Source organism: Eucyclogobius newberryi, unplaced genomic scaffold (genome assembly GCF_026437365.1).
Source record: "Eucyclogobius newberryi isolate DKJ021-1_F unplaced genomic scaffold, fEucNew1.0.hap1 SCAF_183, whole genome shotgun sequence".
NCBI lineage: Eukaryota > Metazoa > Chordata > Actinopteri > Gobiiformes > Gobiidae > Eucyclogobius > Eucyclogobius newberryi.
In genome coordinates, this window is record NW_027315816.1 from 113,000 (window position 1) to 130,976 (window position 17,977).

Genomic DNA, 17,977 nt, shown 5'->3' on the forward strand with positions numbered 1-17,977 from the left:
TCTGCAACAGAAGAAGAGAAGAACTGAGGTTAGTCCAGAACGTGTCTGCAACAGAAGAAGAGAAGAACTGAGGGTTAGTCCAGAACGTGTCTGCAACAGAAGAAGAGAAGAACTGAGGTTAGTCCAGAACGTGTCTGCAACAGAAGAAGAGAAGAACTGAGGTTAGTCCAGAACGTGTCTGCAACAGAAGAAGAGAAGAACTGAGGTTAGTCCAGAACGTGTCTGCAACAGAAGAAGAGAAGAACTGAGGTTAGTCCAGAACGTGTCTGCAACAGAAGAAGAGAAGAACTGAGGTTAGTCCAGAACGTGTCTGCAACAGAAGAAGAGAAGAACTGAGGTTAGTCCAGAACGTGTCTGCAACAGAAGAAGAGAAGAACTGAGGTTAGTCCAGAACGTGTCTGCAACAGAAGAAGAGAAGAACTGAGGTTAGTCCAGAACGTGTCTGCAACAGAAGAAGAGAAGAACTGAGGTTAGTCCAGAACGTGTCTGCAACAGAAGAAGAGAAGAACTGAGGTTAGTCCAGAACGTGTCTGCAACAGAAGAAGAGAAGAACTGAGGTTAGTCCAGAACGTGTCTGCAACAGAAGAAGAGAAGAACTGAGGTTAGTCCAGAACGTGTCTGCAACAGAAGAAGAGAAGAACTGAGGTTAGTCCAGAACGTGTCTGCAACAGAAGAAGAGAAGAACTGAGGTTAGTCCAGAACGTGTCTGCAACAGAAGAAGAGAAGAACTGAGGTTAGTCCAGAACGTGTCTGCAACAGAAGAAGAGAAGAACTGAGGTTAGTCCAGAACGTGTCTGCAACAGAAGAAGAGAAGAACTGAGGTTAGTCCAGAACGTGTCTGCAACAGAAGAAGAGAAGAACTGAGGTTAGTCCAGAACGTGTCTGCAACAGAAGAAGAGAAGAACTGAGGTTAGTCCAGAACGTGTCTGCAACAGAAGAAGAGAAGAACTGAGGTTAGTCCAGAACGTGTCTGCAACAGAAGAAGAGAATAAACCCTCAGTTCTTCTGAGTAGGCTCCGCCCACCTGGCAGAACCTCCTGGTAATGGCTGTTTACAATTTTGTGCGGTTGTGTGTGTGGTTGTGTGGTTGTGTTACACGGGTTGTTGCGACAGCCTCCTGCGGTGTTGTGTGGTTGTGTGTGTGGTTGTGTGTGTGGTTGTGCGGTTGTGTGGTTGTGTTACACGGGTTGTTGCGACAGCCTCCTGCGGTGTTGTGTGGTTGTGTGTGTGGTTGTGTGTGTGGTTGTGCGGTTGTGTGGTTGTGTTACACGGGTTGTTGCGACAGCCTCCTGCGGTGTTGTGTGGTTGTGTGTGTGGTTGTGTGTGTGGTTGTGCGGTTGTGTGGTTGTGTTACACGGGTTGTTGCGACAGCCTCCTGAGGTGTTGTGTGGTTGTGTGTGTTGTGTGGTTGTGTGTGTTGTGTGGTTGTGCGGTTGTGTGGTTGTGTTACACGGGTTGTTGCGACAGCCTCCTGCGGTGGAGCCTCGTCTCCAGGTTCCGTCGTACTTGCTGGAGCTCCAGTGTTTCACAGAGTCGTCCAAAATGGCGTCCGGCGTCAACGTGCAAACCTCAATACGAGAGTAATGTCTGCAGAACTCAGAGAAGGACATCCTGAGGGACAAGAGCAAACAAGAAGATAAGAAGGACATCCTGAGGGACAAGAGCAAACAAGAAGATAAGAAGGACATCCTGAGGGACAAGAGCAAACAAGAAGATAAGAAGGACATCCTGAGGGACAAGAGCAAACAAGAAGATAAAGAACGACATCTTCAGGGACAAGAGCAAACAAGAAGATAAGGAACGACATCCTGAGGGACAACAGCAAACAAGAAGATAAGAACGACATCCTAAGGGTCAAGAGCAAACAAGAAGATAAGAACGACATTCTGAGGGACAAGAGCAAACAAGAAGATAAGAACGACATCCTAAGGGACAAGAGCAAACAAGAAGATAAGAACGACATTCTGAGGGACAAGAGCAAACAAGAAGATAACAACATCCTGAGGGACAAGCGCAAACAAGAAGATAAGAAGGACATCCTGAGGGACAAGAGCAAACAAGAAGATAAGGAACGACATCCCGAGGGACAAGAGCAAACAAGAAGATAAGAACGACATTCTGAGGGACAAGAGCAAACAAGAAGATAACAACATCCCGAGGGACAAGCGCAATCAAGAAGATAAGAAGGACATCCTGAGGGACAAGAGCAAACAAGAAGATAAGGAACGACATCCCGAGGGACAAGATCAAACAAGAAGATAAGGAACGACATCCTGAGGGACAAGAACAAACAAGAAGATAAGGAACGACATCCTGAGGGACAAGAGCAAACAAGAAAATAAGGAACAACATCCTGAGGGACAAGAGCAAACAAGAAGATAAGAACAACATACTGAGGGACAAGAGCAAACAAGAAGATAAGGAACGACATCCCGAGGGACCCTCTCCTTGAACCGACACCTTAACGTGGTGGAGGGGTTTGAGTGCCCGAATGATCCCGGGAGCTATGTTGTCGGGGGCTTCATGCCCCTGGTCGGGTCTCCCAAGGCAAACAGGTCCTAGGTGACGGGTCAGACAAAGATCGGTTCAGAAGCCCCCTATGATGACAACACTATCAAGGCAGTTCACGTCGCCCGGATCGGCGTCACCGGGGCCCCATCCTGGAGCCAGGCCTGGGATGGGTGCTCCATGGCGAGCGCCTGGTGGCCGGGTCTTACCCCACGGGGCCCGGCCGGGCACAGCCCGAAAGAGCGACGTGGGGCCGCCCTCCCGTGGGCCCACCACCCGCAGGAGGATCCATAAGGGGCCGGTGCAGAGAGATCTGAGGGCCTCGGCGACCAGATCTCCAGACACAGAGACTAACTCTGGGGACATGGAATGTCACCTCGCTGGGGGGGAAAGAGCCTGAGCTTGTGCGGGAGGTTGAGCGATACCGACTAGATATAGTCGGCCTAACCTCCACGCACAGTTTGGGCTCTGGAACCATCTCCTCGAGAGGGGCTGGACGCTCCACTTCTCGGGTGTTGCCCGCGGGGAGAGGCGGCGGGCTGGTGTGGGCTTGCTGATAGCCCCTCAGCTCAGCCGCCACGTGTTGGAGTTTACCCCGGTGAACGAGAGGGTCGCGTCCCTCCGCCTTCGGGTGGGGGACAGGTCTCTCACTGTTGTGGCGGCCTACGGGCCGAACAGCAGTGCTGAGTACCCGGCCTTCTTGGAGTCCTTGGGAGGGGTACTGGACAGTGCACCGACCGGGGACTCCGTTGTTCTACTGGGGGACTTCAACGCCCACGTGGGCAATGACAGTGACACCTGGAGAGGGGTGATCGGGAAGAACGGCTTCCCCGATCTGAACCCGAGCGGTGTTCAGTTATTGGACTTCTGTGCTAGCCACGGATTTGTCCATAACGAACACCATGTTCAAGCACAAGGGTGTTCATCAGTGCACATGGCACCAGGACACAGGCCGGAGGTCAATGATCGACTTTGTTGTCGTGTCATCAGACCTCCGGCCGCGTGTCTTGGACACTCGGGTGAAGAGAGGGGCAGAGTTGTCAACCGATCACCACCTGGTGGTGAGTTGGATCCGCTGGCGGAGGAGGAAGCCGGACAGACTTGGCAGACCCAAGCGCATTGTGAGGGTCTGTTGGGAACGTCTAGTGGAGCCCTCTGTCAGTAGGGTATTCAACTCGCACCTCCGGGAGAGCTTCTCCCATGTCCCGGGGGAGGTTGGGGACATTGAGTCCGAGTGGACCATGTTCTCCGCCTCCATTGTTGATGCGGCTGCTCGGAGCTGTGGTCGCAAGGTCTCCGGTGCCTGTCGTGGCGGCAACCCCCGAACCCGGTGGTGGACACCGGAAGTAAGGGATGCCGTCAGACTGAAGAAGGAGGCCTATCAGGCCACTCTGGCTTGTAGGTCTCCGGAGGTCATCGACGGGTATCGGCAGGCCAGGCGAGCCGCGGCTCGTGCTGTCGCAGAGGCAAAAACCCGGGCCTGGGAGGAGTTCGGGGAGGCCATGGAGGAGGACTATCGGTCGGCACCAAAGAAATTCTGGCAAACCGTCCGGCGCCTCAGGAGGGGGAAGCAGTGTCTCACAAACACCGTTTACGGTGCGGGTGGAGGCCTGCTGACCTCGACTGGGGATGTCGTCGGACGGTGGAAGGAATACTTTGAGGATCTCCTTAATCCCTCAGTCACGTCTTCCGAAGAGGAAGTAGAGACCGGGGACTCGGAGGCTGGCTCATCCATCACCCAAGCTGAAGTCACTGAGGTTGTTCGCAAACTCCTCGGTGGCAGGGCTCCGGGGGTGGATGAGATCCGCCCTGAGGACCTAAAGTATCTGGATGTTGTAGGACTGTCTTGGTTGACACGTCTCTGCAACATCGCGTGGCGGTCGGGGACCGTGCCTCTGGACTGGCAGACCGGGGTGGTGGTCCCTCTGTTCAAGAAGGGGGACCGGAGGGTGTGTTCCAACTACAGAGGGATCACACTCCTCAGCCTCCCGGGTAAGGTCTATTCCAAGGTACTGGAGAGGAGAATCCGACCGATAGTCGAACCTCGGATTCAGGAGGAGCAGAGTGGTTTTAGTCCCGGTCGTGGAACACTGGACCAGCTCTATACCCTCCATCGGGTGCTCGAGGGTTCATGGGAGTTTGCCCAACCAGTCCACATGTGCTTTGTGGATCTGGAGAAGGCTTTCGACCGTGTCCCTCGGGGTGTCCTTTGGGGGGTGCTCCGGGAGTACGGGGTCCGGGGCCCTTTGCTCAGGGCTGTCCGGTCCCTGTATGACCGGAGCAGGAGCTGTGTTCGCATTGCCGGCAGTAAGTCAGACCTGTTCCCAGTGCATGTTGGACTCCGCCAGGGCTGCCCTTTGTCACCGGTTCTGTTCATAATTTTTATGGACAGAATTTCTAGGCGCAGTCAGGGGTCGGAGGGTGTCCGGTTTGGGGACCACAGGATCTCATCTCTGCTGTTTGCAGACGATGTTGTCCTGATGGCTCCATCAAACCCGGACCTGCAACATGCACTGGGACGGTTTGCAGCCGAGTGTGAAGCGGCTGGGATGAGAATCAGCTCCAAATCCGAGGCCATGGTTCTCAACCGGAAAAAGGTGGCTTGCCCTCTCCAGGTGGGTGGGGTGTCCTTGCCCCAAGTGGAGGAGTTCAAGTATCTCGGGGTCTTGTTCACGAGTGAGGGAAGGATGGAGCGTGAGATCGACAGGCGGATCGGTGCAGCGGCTGCAGTGATGCAGTCGCTGCATCGGACCGTTGTGGTAAAGAAGGAGCTGAGCCGAAAGGCAAAGCTCTCGATTTACCGGTCGGTCTACGTTCTGACCTCACCTATGGTCATGAGCTTTGGGTAGTGACCGAAAGAACAAGATCGCGGATACAAGCGGTCGAAATGAGTTTCCTCCGCCGTGTGGCTGGGCGCTCCCTTAGAGATAAGGTGAGGAGCTCGGCCACACGGGGGGAGCTCGGAGTAGAGCCGCTGCTCCTCCACGTCGAGAGGAGCCAGCTGAGGTGGCTCGGGCATCTGTTCCCGATGCCTCCTGGGCGCCTCCCTCGGGAGGTGTTTCAGGCATGTCCCACCGGGAAGAGGCCCCGGGGAAGACCCAGGACACGCTGGAGAGACTATGTCTCTCGGCTGGCCTGGGAACGCCTCGGGATCCCCCCGGAGGAGTTAGAGGAAGTGTCTGGGGAGGAGGAAGTCTGGGAGTCCCTGCTCAGACTGCTGCCCCCGCGACCCGGCCCAGGATAAAGCGGCAGAAGATGGATGGATGGATGGATCCCGAGGGACAAGAGCAAACAAGAAGATAAGGAACGACATCCCGAGGGACAAGAACAAACAAGAAGATAAGGAACGACATCTGAGTGACAAGAGCAAACAAGAAGATAAGAACAACATACTGAGGGACAAGAGCAAACAAAAAGATAAAAACGACATCCTGAGGGACAAGAGCAAACAAGAAGATAAGAAACAACATCCTGAGGGACAAGAGCAAAGAAGAAGATAAGAACGACATCCTGAGGGACAAGAGCAAACAAGAAGACAAGAACGACATCCTGAGTGGGACAAGAGCAAACAAGAAGATACGAACGACATGCTGAGGGACAAGAGCAAACAAGAAGATAAGGAACGACATGCTGAGGGACAAGAGCAAACAAGAAGATAAGGAACGACATGCTGAGGGACAAGAGCAAACAAGAAGATAAGGAACGACATGCTGAGGGACAAGAGCAAACAAAAAGATAAGAATGACATTCTGAGGGACAAGAGCAAACAAGAAGATAACAACATCCTGAGGGACAAGCGCAAACAAGAAGATAAGAAGGACATCCTGATGGACAAGAGCAAACAAGAAGATAACAACATCCTGAGGGACAAGCGCAAACAAGAAGATAAGGAACGACATCCCGAGGGACAAGAACAAACAAGAAGATAAGGAACGACATCCTGAGGGACAAGAGCAAACAAGAAAATAAGGAACAACATCCTGAGGGACAAGCGCAAACAAGAAGATAAGAACAACATACTGAGGGACAATAGCAAACAAGAAGATAAGGAACGACATCCCGAGGGACAAGAGCAAACAAGAAGATAAGAACAACATACTGAGGGACAAGAGCAAACAAAAAGATAAAAACGACATCCTGAGGGACAAGAGCAAACAAGAAGATAAGAAACAACATCATGAGGGACAAGAGCAAACAAGAAGATAAGAACAACATACTGAGGGACAAGAGCAATCAAAAAGATAAAAACGACATCCTGAGGGACAAGAGCAAACAAGATAAGAAACAACATCCTGAGGGACAAGAGCAAAGAAGAAGATAAGAACGACATCCTGAGGGACAAGAGCAAACAAGAAGACAAGAACGACATCCTGAGTGGGACAAGAGCAAACAAGAAGATACGAACGACATGATGAGGGACAAGAGCAAACAAGAAGATAAGGAACGACATGCTGAGGGACAAGAGCAAACAAGAAGATAAGGAACGACATGCTGAGGGACAAGAGCAAACAAGAAGATAAGGAACGACATGCTGAGGGACAAGAGCAAACAAAAAGATAAGAACGACATTCTGAGGGACAAGAGCAAACAAGAAGATAACAACATCCTGAGGGACAAGCGCAAACAAGAAGATAAGAAGGACATCCTGAGGGACAAGAGCAAACAAGAAGATAAGGAACGACATCCCGAGGGACAAGAACAAACAAGAAGATAACAACATCCTGAGGGACAAGCGCAAACAAGAAGATAAGAAGGACATCCTGAGGGACAAGAGCAAACAAGAAGATAACAACATCCTGAGGGACAAGCGCAAACAAGAAGATAAGGAACGACATCCCGAGGGACAAGAACAAACAAGAAGATAAGGAACAACATCCTGAGGGACAAGAGCAAACAAGAAGATAAGAACAACATACTGAGGGACAATAGCAAACAAGAAGATAAGGAACGACATCCCGAGGGACAAGAGCAAACAAGAAGATAAGGAACGACATCCCGAGGGACAAGAACAAACAAGAAGATAAGGAACGACATCTGAGTGACAAGAGCAAACAAGAAGATATGGAACGACATCCTGAGGGACAAGAGCAAACAAGAAGATAAGAACAACATACTGAGGGACAAGAGCAAACAAAAAGATAAAAACGACATCCTGAGGGACAAGAGCAAAGAAGAAGATAAGAACGACATCCTGAGGGACAAGAGCAAACAAGAAGATAAGAAACAACATCCTGAGGGACAAGAGCAAAGAAGAAGATAAGAACGACATCCTGAGGGACAAGAGCAAACAAGAAGACAAGAACGACATCCTGAGTGGGACAAGATTAAACAAGAAGATACGAACGACATGCTGAGGGACAAGAGCAAACAAGAAGATAAGGAACGACATGCTGAGGGACAAGAGCAAACAAGAAGATAAGGAACGACATGCTGAGGGACAAGAGCAAACAAGAAGATAAGGAACGCCATCCCGAGGGACAAGAACAAACAAGAAGAGAAGGAAAGACATCCTGAGGGACAAGAGCAAACAAGAAGATAAGGAACGACATCCTGAGGGACAAGAGAAAACAAGAAGATAAGGAACGACATCCTGAGGGACAAGAGCAAACAAGAAGATTAGGAAGGACATCCTGAAAGAGACAAGAAGAAACAAGAAGATTAGGAAGGACATACTGAAAGAGACAAGAAGAAACAAGAAGATTAGGAAGGACATACTGAAAGAGACAAGAAGAAACAAGAAGATTAGGAAGGACATCCTGAAAGAGACAAGAAGATTAGGAGAGTAGTGTCACACTCTCCTTATCTTCTTGTTAGCATTCAGAAGGACAGTTTGTATAAAGACCGTACCAGAACTCTCCGTCCTCTGCGTTGGCGTGAGGACAATCTCCTTGGACATAGTTCCACTCAGACGACCTGAAACAGACCAAGGGCCTCATTTATAAAGCTTCTCCATCCGAGTGTCTCCAGACTCACTCCAGGAGCCTGGAGGCGTGGTCTCCAGGCTCCTGGAGGCGTGGTCTCTTTAAATAATTTAAAGAATGCATATTACATTATATTATATCAAATTATTAAATCATATTTTATATATTATATATTATATATTATATATATTATATATTTTAAAATACTCTTGCACACCCTCCGTGGACCAGCTCTATTTAAGCTTGGGTCCTCCAGAGGCCCCTGGGAGCTCCATCACCAGGAGCTGGCATAGTGTCCAGAAACATCTGTGCACTATGTGTATGTGTATATATATATATACATATACATATATATATATATATATATATACATATATATGTATATATATACACACATATATACATATATATGTATATATATATATATGTCGCCCTCTGTGAACCTTTATTATATCAGTGAAGTTCAGGTGAAACTCTTCCTTTAGGGCGGGACCTTTGACCTTTGACCTTTGACCTCTGCTGTAAATGTGATGGCTTGTTACCCGTCGCTCCAGGCTCCCGTCCACTCCACCTGACCCCAGGGGTTTCTCACACGCACCAGTCTCTCCATCCGCCCACGATAGTTCACCTGAGACAGGTGAGACAGACAGGTGAGATAGGTGAGACCGACAGGTGAGACAGACAGGTGAGACGGACAGGACAGACAGGTGAGACAGGTGAGACAGACAGGTGAGACAGGTGAGACAGACAGGTGGGACAGACAGGTGAGATAGGTGAGACCGACAGGTGAGACAGACAGGTGAGACGGACAGGACAGACAGGTGAGATAGACAGGTGAGATAGGTGAGACAGAAGGGTGAGACCGACAGGTGAGACAGACAGGTGGGCAGGTGAGACAGACAGGTGAGACAGACAGGTGAGACAGGTGAGACAGACAGGTGAGACAGACAGGTGAGATAGGTGAGACCGACAGGTGAGACAAACAGGTGAGACGGACAGGACAGACAGGTGAGATAGACAGGTGAGATAGGTGAGACAGAAGGGTGAGACCGACAGGTGAGACAGACAGGTGGGCAGGTGAGACAGACAGGTGAGACAGACAGGTGAGACAGGTGAGACAGACAGGTGAGACAGACAGGTGAGACAGACAGGTGGGCAGGTGAGACAGACAGGTGAGACAGACAGGTGAGACAGGTGAGACAGACAGGTGGGACCGACAGATGAGATAGGTGAGACAGACAGGTGAGACAGACAGGTGAGACAGACAGGTGAGATAGGTGAGACCGACAGGTGAGACCGACAGGTGAGACAGACAGGTGAGACAGACAGGTGAGACAGACAGGTGAGACAGGTGAGACAGACAGGTGGGACCGACAGATGAGATAGGTGAGACAGACAGGTGAGACAGACAGGTGAGACAGACAGGTGAGATAGGTGAGACCGACAGGTGAGACCGACAGGTGAGACAGACAGGTGAGACAGGTGAGACAGACAGGTGAGACAGGTGAGACAGACAGGACAGACAGGACAGACAGGTGAGACAGGTGAGAAAGACAGGTGAGACAGATGTACCTCCGTGGCGCCTGTCAGAGAGTAGGCGTGGCCTTTCACCAGCTTCTGTCGAGTCACAGCCTCTGAGTCTGAAGCACTGGTGATCTAAGAAACACAACCAGGTCTAAACCAGGACTAAACCAGGTCTAAACCAGGACTAAACCAGGTCTAAACCAGGTCTAAACCAGGTCTAAACCAGGACTAAACCAGGACTAAACCAAGTCTAAACCAGGACTAAACCAGGTCTAAACAAGGACTAAACCAGGACTAAACCAGGACTAAACCAGGTCTAAACCAGGACTAAACCAGGTCTAAACAAGGACTAAACCAGGACTAAACCAGGACTAAACCAGGTCTAAACCAGGACTAAACCAGGTCTAAACCAGGTCTAAACCAGGTCTAAACCAGGACTAAACCAGGACTAAACCAGGTCTAAACCAGGACTAAACCAGGTCTAAACAAGGACTAAACCAGGACTAAACCAGGACTAAACCAGGTCTAAACCAGGACTAAACCAGGTCTAAACCAGGTCTAAACCAGGTCTAAACCAGGTCTAAACCAGGACTAAACCAGGACTAAACCAGGTCTAAACCAGGTCTAAACCAGGTCTAAACCAGGTCTAAACCAGGACTAAACCAGGACTAAACCAGGTCTAAACCAGGACTAAACCAGGTCTAAACCAGGACTAAACCAGGTCTAAACCAGGTCTAAACCAGGTCTAAACCAGGACTAAACCAGGACTAAACCAGGTCTAAACCAGGTCTAAACCAGGACTAAACCAGGTCTAAACCAGGACTAAACCAGGTCTAAACCAGGTCTAAACCAGGTCTAAACCAGGTCTAAACCAGGTCTAAACCAGGACTAAACCAGGACTAAACCAGGTCTAAACCAGGTCTAAACCAGGTCTAAACCAGGACTAAACCAGGACTAAACCAGGTCTAAACCAGGACTAAACCAGGTCTAAACCAGGTCTAAACCAGGTCTAAACCAGGACTAAACCAGGACTAAACCAGGTCTAAACCAGGTCTAAACCAGGTCTAAACCAGGTCTAAACCAGGACTAAACCAGGACTAAACCAGGTCTAAACCAGGACTAAACCAGGTCTAAACCAGGTCTAAACCAGGTCTAAACCAGGACTAAACCAGGACTAAACCAGGTCTAAACCAGGTCTAAACCAGGACTAAACCAGGTCTAAACCAGGACTAAACCAGGTCTAAACCAGGTCTAAACCAGGTCTAAACCAGGACTAAACCAGGACTAAACCAGGTCTAAACCAGGTCTAAACCAGGTCTAAACCAGGACTAAACCAGGACTAAACCAGGTCTAAACCAGGACTAAACCAGGTCTAAACCAGGTCTAAACCAGGTCTAAACCAGGTCTAAACCAGGACTAAACCAGGACTAAACCAGGTCTAAACCAGGTCTAAACCAGGACTAAACCAGGTCTAAACCAGGTCTAAACCAGGTCTAAACCAGGACTAAACCAGGTCTAAACCAGGACTAAACCAGGTCTAAACCAGGACTAAACCAGGTCTAAACCAGGACTAAACCAGGTCTAAACCAGGACTAAACCAGGTTTAAACCAGGTTTAAACCAGGACTAAACCAGGACTAAACCAGGTCTAAACCAGGTCTAAACCAGGTCTAAACCAGGACTAAACCAGGACTAAACCAGGTCTAAACCAGGTCTAAACCAGGTCTAAACCAGGTCTAAACCAGGACTAAACCAGGACTAAACCAGGTCTAAACCAGGTCTAAACCAGGTCTAAACCAGGTCTAAACCAGGACTAAACCAGGTCTAAACCAGGACTAAACCAGGTCTAAACCAGGACTAAACCAGGTCTAAACCAGGTCTAAACCAGGACTAAACCAGGTCTAAACCAGGACTAAACCAGGTCTAAACCAGGACTAAACCAGGTCTAAACCAGGTCTAAACCAGGACTAAACCAGGTCTAAACCAGGTCTAAACCAGGACTAAACCAGGTCTAAACCAGGTCTAAACCAGGACTAAACCAGGTCTAAACCAGGTCTAAACCAGGTCTAAACCAGGACTAAACCAGGTCTAAACCAGGACTAAACCAGGTCTAAACCAGGACTAAACCAGGTCTAAACCAGGTCTAAACCAGGTCTAAACTAGGTCTAAACCAGGACTAAACCAGGTCTAAACCAGGTCTAAACCAGGTCTAAATCAGGTCTAAACCAGGACTAAACCAGGTCTAAACCAGGTCTAAACCAGGACTAAACCAGGTCTAAACCAGGTCTAAACCAGGTCTAAACCAGGACTAAACCAGGTTTAAACCAGGTTTAAACCAGGACTAAACCAGGACTAAACCAGGACTAAACCAGGTCTAAACCAGGTCTAAACCAGGTTTAAACCAGGACTAAACCAGGACAAAACCAGGACTAAACCAGGTCTAAACCAGGTCTAAACCAGGACTAAACCAGGACAAAACCAGGACTAAACCAGGTCTAAACCAGGTCTAAACCAGGACTAAACCAGGTCTAAACCAGGACTAAACCAGGACAAAACCAGGACTAAACCAGGTCTAAACCAGGTCTAAACCAGGACAAAACCAGGACTAAACCAGGTCTAAACCAGGACAAAACCAGGACTAAACCAGGACTAAACCAGGTCTAAACCAGGTCTAAACCAGGTCTAAACCAGGTCTAAACCAGGACTAAACCAGGTCTAAACCAGGACTAAACCAGGTCTAAACCAGGTCTAAACCAGGTCCAAACCAGGTCCAAACCAGGTCTAAACCAGGTCTAAACCAGGACTAAACCAGGTCTAAACCAGGTCTAAACCAGGACTAAACCAGGTCTAAACCAGGTCTAAACCAGGTCTAAACTAGGTCTAAACCAGGACTAAACCAGGTCTAAACCAGGTCTAAACCAGGTCTAAACCAGGTCTAAACCAGGACTAAACCAGGTCTAAACCAGGACTAAACCAGGTCTAAACCAGGTCTAAACCAGGTCTAAACCAGGTCTAAACCAGGACTAAACCAGGTCTAAACCAGGTCTAAACCAGGTCTAAACCAGGTCTAAACCAGGTCTAAACCAGGACTAAACCAGGTCTAAACCAGGACTAAACCAGGTCTAAACCAGGTCTAAACCAGGTCTAAACCAGGTCTAAACCAGGACTAATCCAGGTCTAAACCAGGTCTAAACCAGGTCTAAACCAGGACTAAACCAGGTCTAAACCAGGTCTAAACCAGGACTAAACCAGGACTAAACCAGGTCTAAACCAGGTCTAAACCAGGACTAAACCAGGTCTAAACCAGGACTAAACCAGGTCTAAACCAGGACTAAACCAGGACTAAACCAGGACTAAACCAGGACTAAACCAGGTCTAAACCAGGTCTAAACCAGGTCTAAACCAGGACTAAACCAGGTCTAAACCAGGTCTAAACCAGGTCTAAACCAGGTCTAAACCAGGACTAAACCAGGTTTAAACCAGGTTTAAACCAGGACTAAACCAGGACTAAACCAGGTCTAAACCAGGTCTAAACCAGGTCTAAACCAGGTCTAAACCAGGACTAAACCAGGTCTAAACCAGGTCTAAACCAGGTCTAAACCAGGTCTAAACCAGGTCTAAACCAGGACTAAACCAGGTCTAAACCAGGACTAAACCAGGTCTAAACCAGGTCTAAACCAGGTCTAAACCAGGTCTAAACCAGGACTAAACCAGGTCTAAACCAGGTCTAAACCAGGTCTAAACCAGGACTAAACCAGGTCTAAACCAGGTCTAAACCAGGACTAAACCAGGACTAAACCAGGTCTAAACCAGGTCTAAACCAGGTCTAAACCAGGACTAAACCAGGTCTAAACCAGGACTAAACCAGGTCTAAACCAGGTCTAAACCAGGACTACACTCACATCGATGGAACAGCCCAGCAGAGCTCCAGACTCCAGAGCTTTCTGAAGGATCTGGAACAGGTTTGATGGAGGTTTGCTCAGGTCAAAGTTCTCAGCAATTCCTCCAGTGAAGTCTTCAAACCCTTCAGTGGTGGATCCTCCAGAGAGAGCCTCATAGCAACCATTACACCTGCAGCAAGAGTCCAGACATGAGCAGAGAGTCATGAGCAGAGTCCAGTCATGAGCAGAGTCCAGTCATGAGCAGAGTCCAGACATGAGCAGAGAGTCATGAGCAGAGTCCAGTCATGAGCAGAGAGTCATGAGCAGAGTCCAGTCATGAGCAGAGTCCAGTCATGAGCAGAGTCCAGTCATGAGCAGAGAGTCATGAGCAGAGTCCAGTCATGAGCAGAGTCCAGTCATGAGCAGAGTCCAGTCATGAGCAGAGTCCAGACATGAGCAGAGAGTCATGCGCAGAGTCCAGTCATGAGCAGAGAGTCATGAGCAGAGTCCAGTCATGAGCAGAGAGTCATGAGCAGAGAGTCATGAGCAGAGAGTCATGAGCAGAGAGTCATGAGCAGAGTCCAGTCATGAGCAGAGTCCAGTCATGAGCAGAGTCCAGACATGAGCAGAGTCCAGTCATGAGCAGAGACTCATGAGCAGAGTCCAGTCATGAGCAGAGTCCAGTCATGAGCAGAGAGTCATGAGCAGAGTCCAGACATGAGCAGAGTCCAATCATGAGCAGAGTCCAGTCATGAGCAGAGTCCAGTCATGAGCAGAGTCCAATCATGAGCAGAGAGTCATGAGCAGGTTCCAGTCATGAGCAGAGTCCAGTCATGAGCAGAGAGTCATGAGCAGAGTCCAGACATGAGCAGAGTCCAATCATGAGCAGAGTCCAGTCATGAGCAGAGTCCAGTCATGAGCAGAGTCCAATCATGAGCAGAGAGTCATGAGCAGAGTCCAGTCATGAGCAGAGTCCAGTCATGAGCAGAGAGTCATGAGCAGAGTCCAGTCATGAGCAGAGTCCAGTCATGAGCAGAGTCCAGACATGAGCAGAGAGTCATGAGCAGAGAGTCATGAGCAGAGAATCATGAGCAGAGTCCAGTCATGAGCAGAGTCCAGTCATGAGCAGAGTCCAATCATGAGCAGAGAGTCATGAGCAGAGTCCAGTCATGAGCAGAGTCCAGTCATGAGCAGAGAGTCATGAGCAGAGAATCATGAGCAGAGTCCAGTCATGAGCAGAGTCCAGTCATGAGCAGAGAATCATGAGCAGAGTCCAGTCATGAGCAGAGTCCAGACATGAGCAGAGTCCAGACATGAGCAGAGTCCAGTTATGAGCAGAGTCCAGTCATGAGCAGAGTCCAGACATGAGCAGAGTCCAGTCATGAGCAGAGTCCAGACATGAGCAGAGTCCAGACATGAGCAGAGTCCAGTCATGAGCAGAGTCCAGTCATGAGCAGAGTCCAGACATGAGCAGAGTCCAGTCATGAGCAGAGTCCAGTCATGAGCAGAGTCCAGTCATGAGCAGAGTCCAGACATGAGCAGAGTCCAGTCATGAGCAGAGTCCAGTCATGAGCAGAGTCCAGTCATGAGCAGAGTCCAGACATGAGCAGAGTCCAGTCATGAGCAGAGTCCAGTCATGAACAGAGTCCAGTCATGAGCAGAGTCCAGTCATGAGCAGAGTCCAGTCATGAGCAGAGTCCAGTCATGAGCAGAGAGTCATGAGCAGAGTCCAGTCATGAGCAGAGAGTCATGAGCAGAGTCCAGTCATGAGCAGAGTCCAGTCATGAGCAGAGTCCAGTCATGAGCAGAGTCCAATCATGAGCAGAGAGTCATGAGCAGAGTCCAGTCATGAGCAGAGTCCAGTCATGAGCAGAGAGTCATGAGCAGAGAATCATGAGCAGAGTCCAGTCATGAGCAGAGTCCAGTCATGAGCAGAGAGTCATGAGCAGAGTCCAGTCATGAGCAGAGTCCAGTCATGAGCAGAGAGTCATGAGCAGAGAGTCATGAGCAGAGTCCAGTAATGAGCAGAGTCCAGTCATGAGCAGAGTCCAGACATGAGCAGAGTCCAGTCATGAGCAGAGAGTCATGAGCAGAGTCCAGACATGAGCAGAGTCCAGTCATGAGCAGAGTCCAGTCATGAGCAGAGTCCAGTCATGAGCAGAGTCCAGTCATGAGCAGAGTCCAATCATGAGCAGAGAGTCATGAGCAGAGTCCAGTCATGAGCAGAGTCCAGTCATGAGCAAAGAGTCATGAGCAGAGAGTCATGAGCAGAGAGTCATGAGCAGAGTCCAGTCATGAGCAGAGTCCAGTCATGAGCAGAGTCCAGACATGAGCAGAGTCCAGACATGAGCAGAGAGTCATGAGCAGAGTCCAGTCATGAGCAGAGTCCAGTAATGAGCAGAGTCCAGTCATGAGCAGAGTCCAGACATGAGCAGAGTCCAGTCATGAGCAGAGTCCAGTCATGAGCAGAGTCCAGTCATGAGCAGAGTCCAGTCATGAGCAGAGACAGACATGAGCAGAGTCCAGTCATGAGCAGAGTCCAGACATGAGCAGAGTCCAGTCATGAGCAGAGAGTCATGGGCAGAGTCCAGTCATGAGCAGAGTCCAGTCATGAGCAGAGTCCAGTCATGAGCAGAGTCCAGACATGAGCAGAGTCCAGTCATGAGCAGAGACTCATGAGCAGAGTCCAGTCATGAGCAGAGAGTCATGAGCAGAGTCCAGTCATGAGCAGAGTCCAGTCATGAGCAGAGTCCAGACATTAGCAGAGTCCAGACATGAGCAGAGTCCAGTCATGAGCAGAGTCCAGTCATGAGCAGAGTCCAGTCATGAGCAGAGTCCAGTCATGAGCAGAGAGTCATGAGCAGAGTCCAGTCATGAGCAGAGTCCAGTCATGAGCAGAGAGTCATGAGCAGAGAGTCATGAGCAGAGAGTCATGAGCAGAGAGTCATTAGCAGAGAATCATGAGCAGAGTCCAGTCATGAGCAGAGTCCAGTCATGAGCAGAGTCCAGTCATGAGCAGAGTCCAGACATGAGCAGAGTCCAGTCATGAGCAGAGTCCAGTCATGAGCAGAGAGTAATGAGCAGAGTCCAGACATGAGCAGAGTCCAGTCATGAGCAGAGTCCAGTCATGAGCAGAGTCCAGTCATGAGCAGAGTCCAGACATGAGCAGAGTCCAGTCATGAGCAGAGTCCAGTCATGAGCAGAGTCCAGTCATGAGCAGAGTCCAGTCATGAGCAGAGTCCAGTCATGAACAGAGTCCAGTCATGAGCAGAGTCCAGTCATGAGCAGAGTCCAGTCATGAGCAGAGAGTCATGAGCAGAGTCCAGTCATGAGCAGAGAGTCATGAGCAGAGTCCAGTCATGAGCAGAGTCCAGTCATGAGCAGAGTCCAGTCATGAGCAGAGTCCAATCATGAGCAGAGAGTCATGAGCAGAGTCCAGTCATGAGCAGAGTCCAGTCATGAGCAGAGTCCAGTCATGAGCAGAGTCCAATCATGAGCAGAGAGTCATGAGCAGAGTCCAGTCATGAGCAGAGTCCAGTCATGAGCAGAGTCCAGTCATGAGCAGAGTCCAATCATGAGCAGAGAGTCATGAGCAGAGTCCAGTCATGAGCAGAGTCCAGTCATGAGCAGAGTCCAGACATGAGCAGAGTCCAGACATGAGCAGAGAGTCATGAGCAGAGTCCAGTCATGAGCAGAGTCCAGTAATGAGCAGAGTCCAGTCATGAGCAGAGTCCAGACATGAGCAGAGTCCAGTCATGAGCAGAGTCCAGTCATGAGCAGAGTCCAGTCATGAGCAGAGACAGACATGAGCAGAGTCCAGTCATGAGCAGAGTCCAGACATGAGCAGAGTCCAGTCATGAGCAGAGAGTCATGGGCAGAGTCCAGTCATGAGCAGAGTCCAGTCATGAGCAGAGTCCAGTCATGAGCAGAGTCCAGACATGAGCAGAGTCCAGTCATGAGCAGAGACTCATGAGCAGAGTCCAGTCATGAGCAGAGAGTCATGAGCAGAGTCCAGTCATGAGCAGAGTCCAGTCATGAGCAGAGTCCAGTCATGAGCAGAGAGTCATGAGCAGAGTCCAGTCATGAGCAGAGAGTCATGAGCAGAGTCCAGTCATGAGCAGAGTCCAGTCATGAGCAGAGTCCA

The 17,977-nt window shown here is 49.7% G+C and overlaps 1 protein-coding gene across 1 annotated transcript in view; it reads right to left on the reverse strand.

Annotated features, from left to right (window-relative positions):
* The window catches only part of LOC140365137 (calpain-2 catalytic subunit-like), a 161,004-nt gene that overhangs the window by 100,880 nt on the left and 42,147 nt on the right, over nt 1-17,977 (reverse strand). Inside the window, exons 5-9 of the mRNA XM_072451390.1 lie at nt 13,855-14,023; nt 10,002-10,085; nt 8,972-9,057; nt 8,356-8,421; nt 1,451-1,611 (exon numbers count right to left, since the gene is read on the reverse strand). Coding sequence (XP_072307491.1) covers nt 1,451-1,611; nt 8,356-8,421; nt 8,972-9,057; nt 10,002-10,085; nt 13,855-14,023 — 566 coding nt within the window. The remainder of the gene's footprint in view (nt 1-1,450; nt 1,612-8,355; nt 8,422-8,971; nt 9,058-10,001; nt 10,086-13,854; nt 14,024-17,977) is intronic.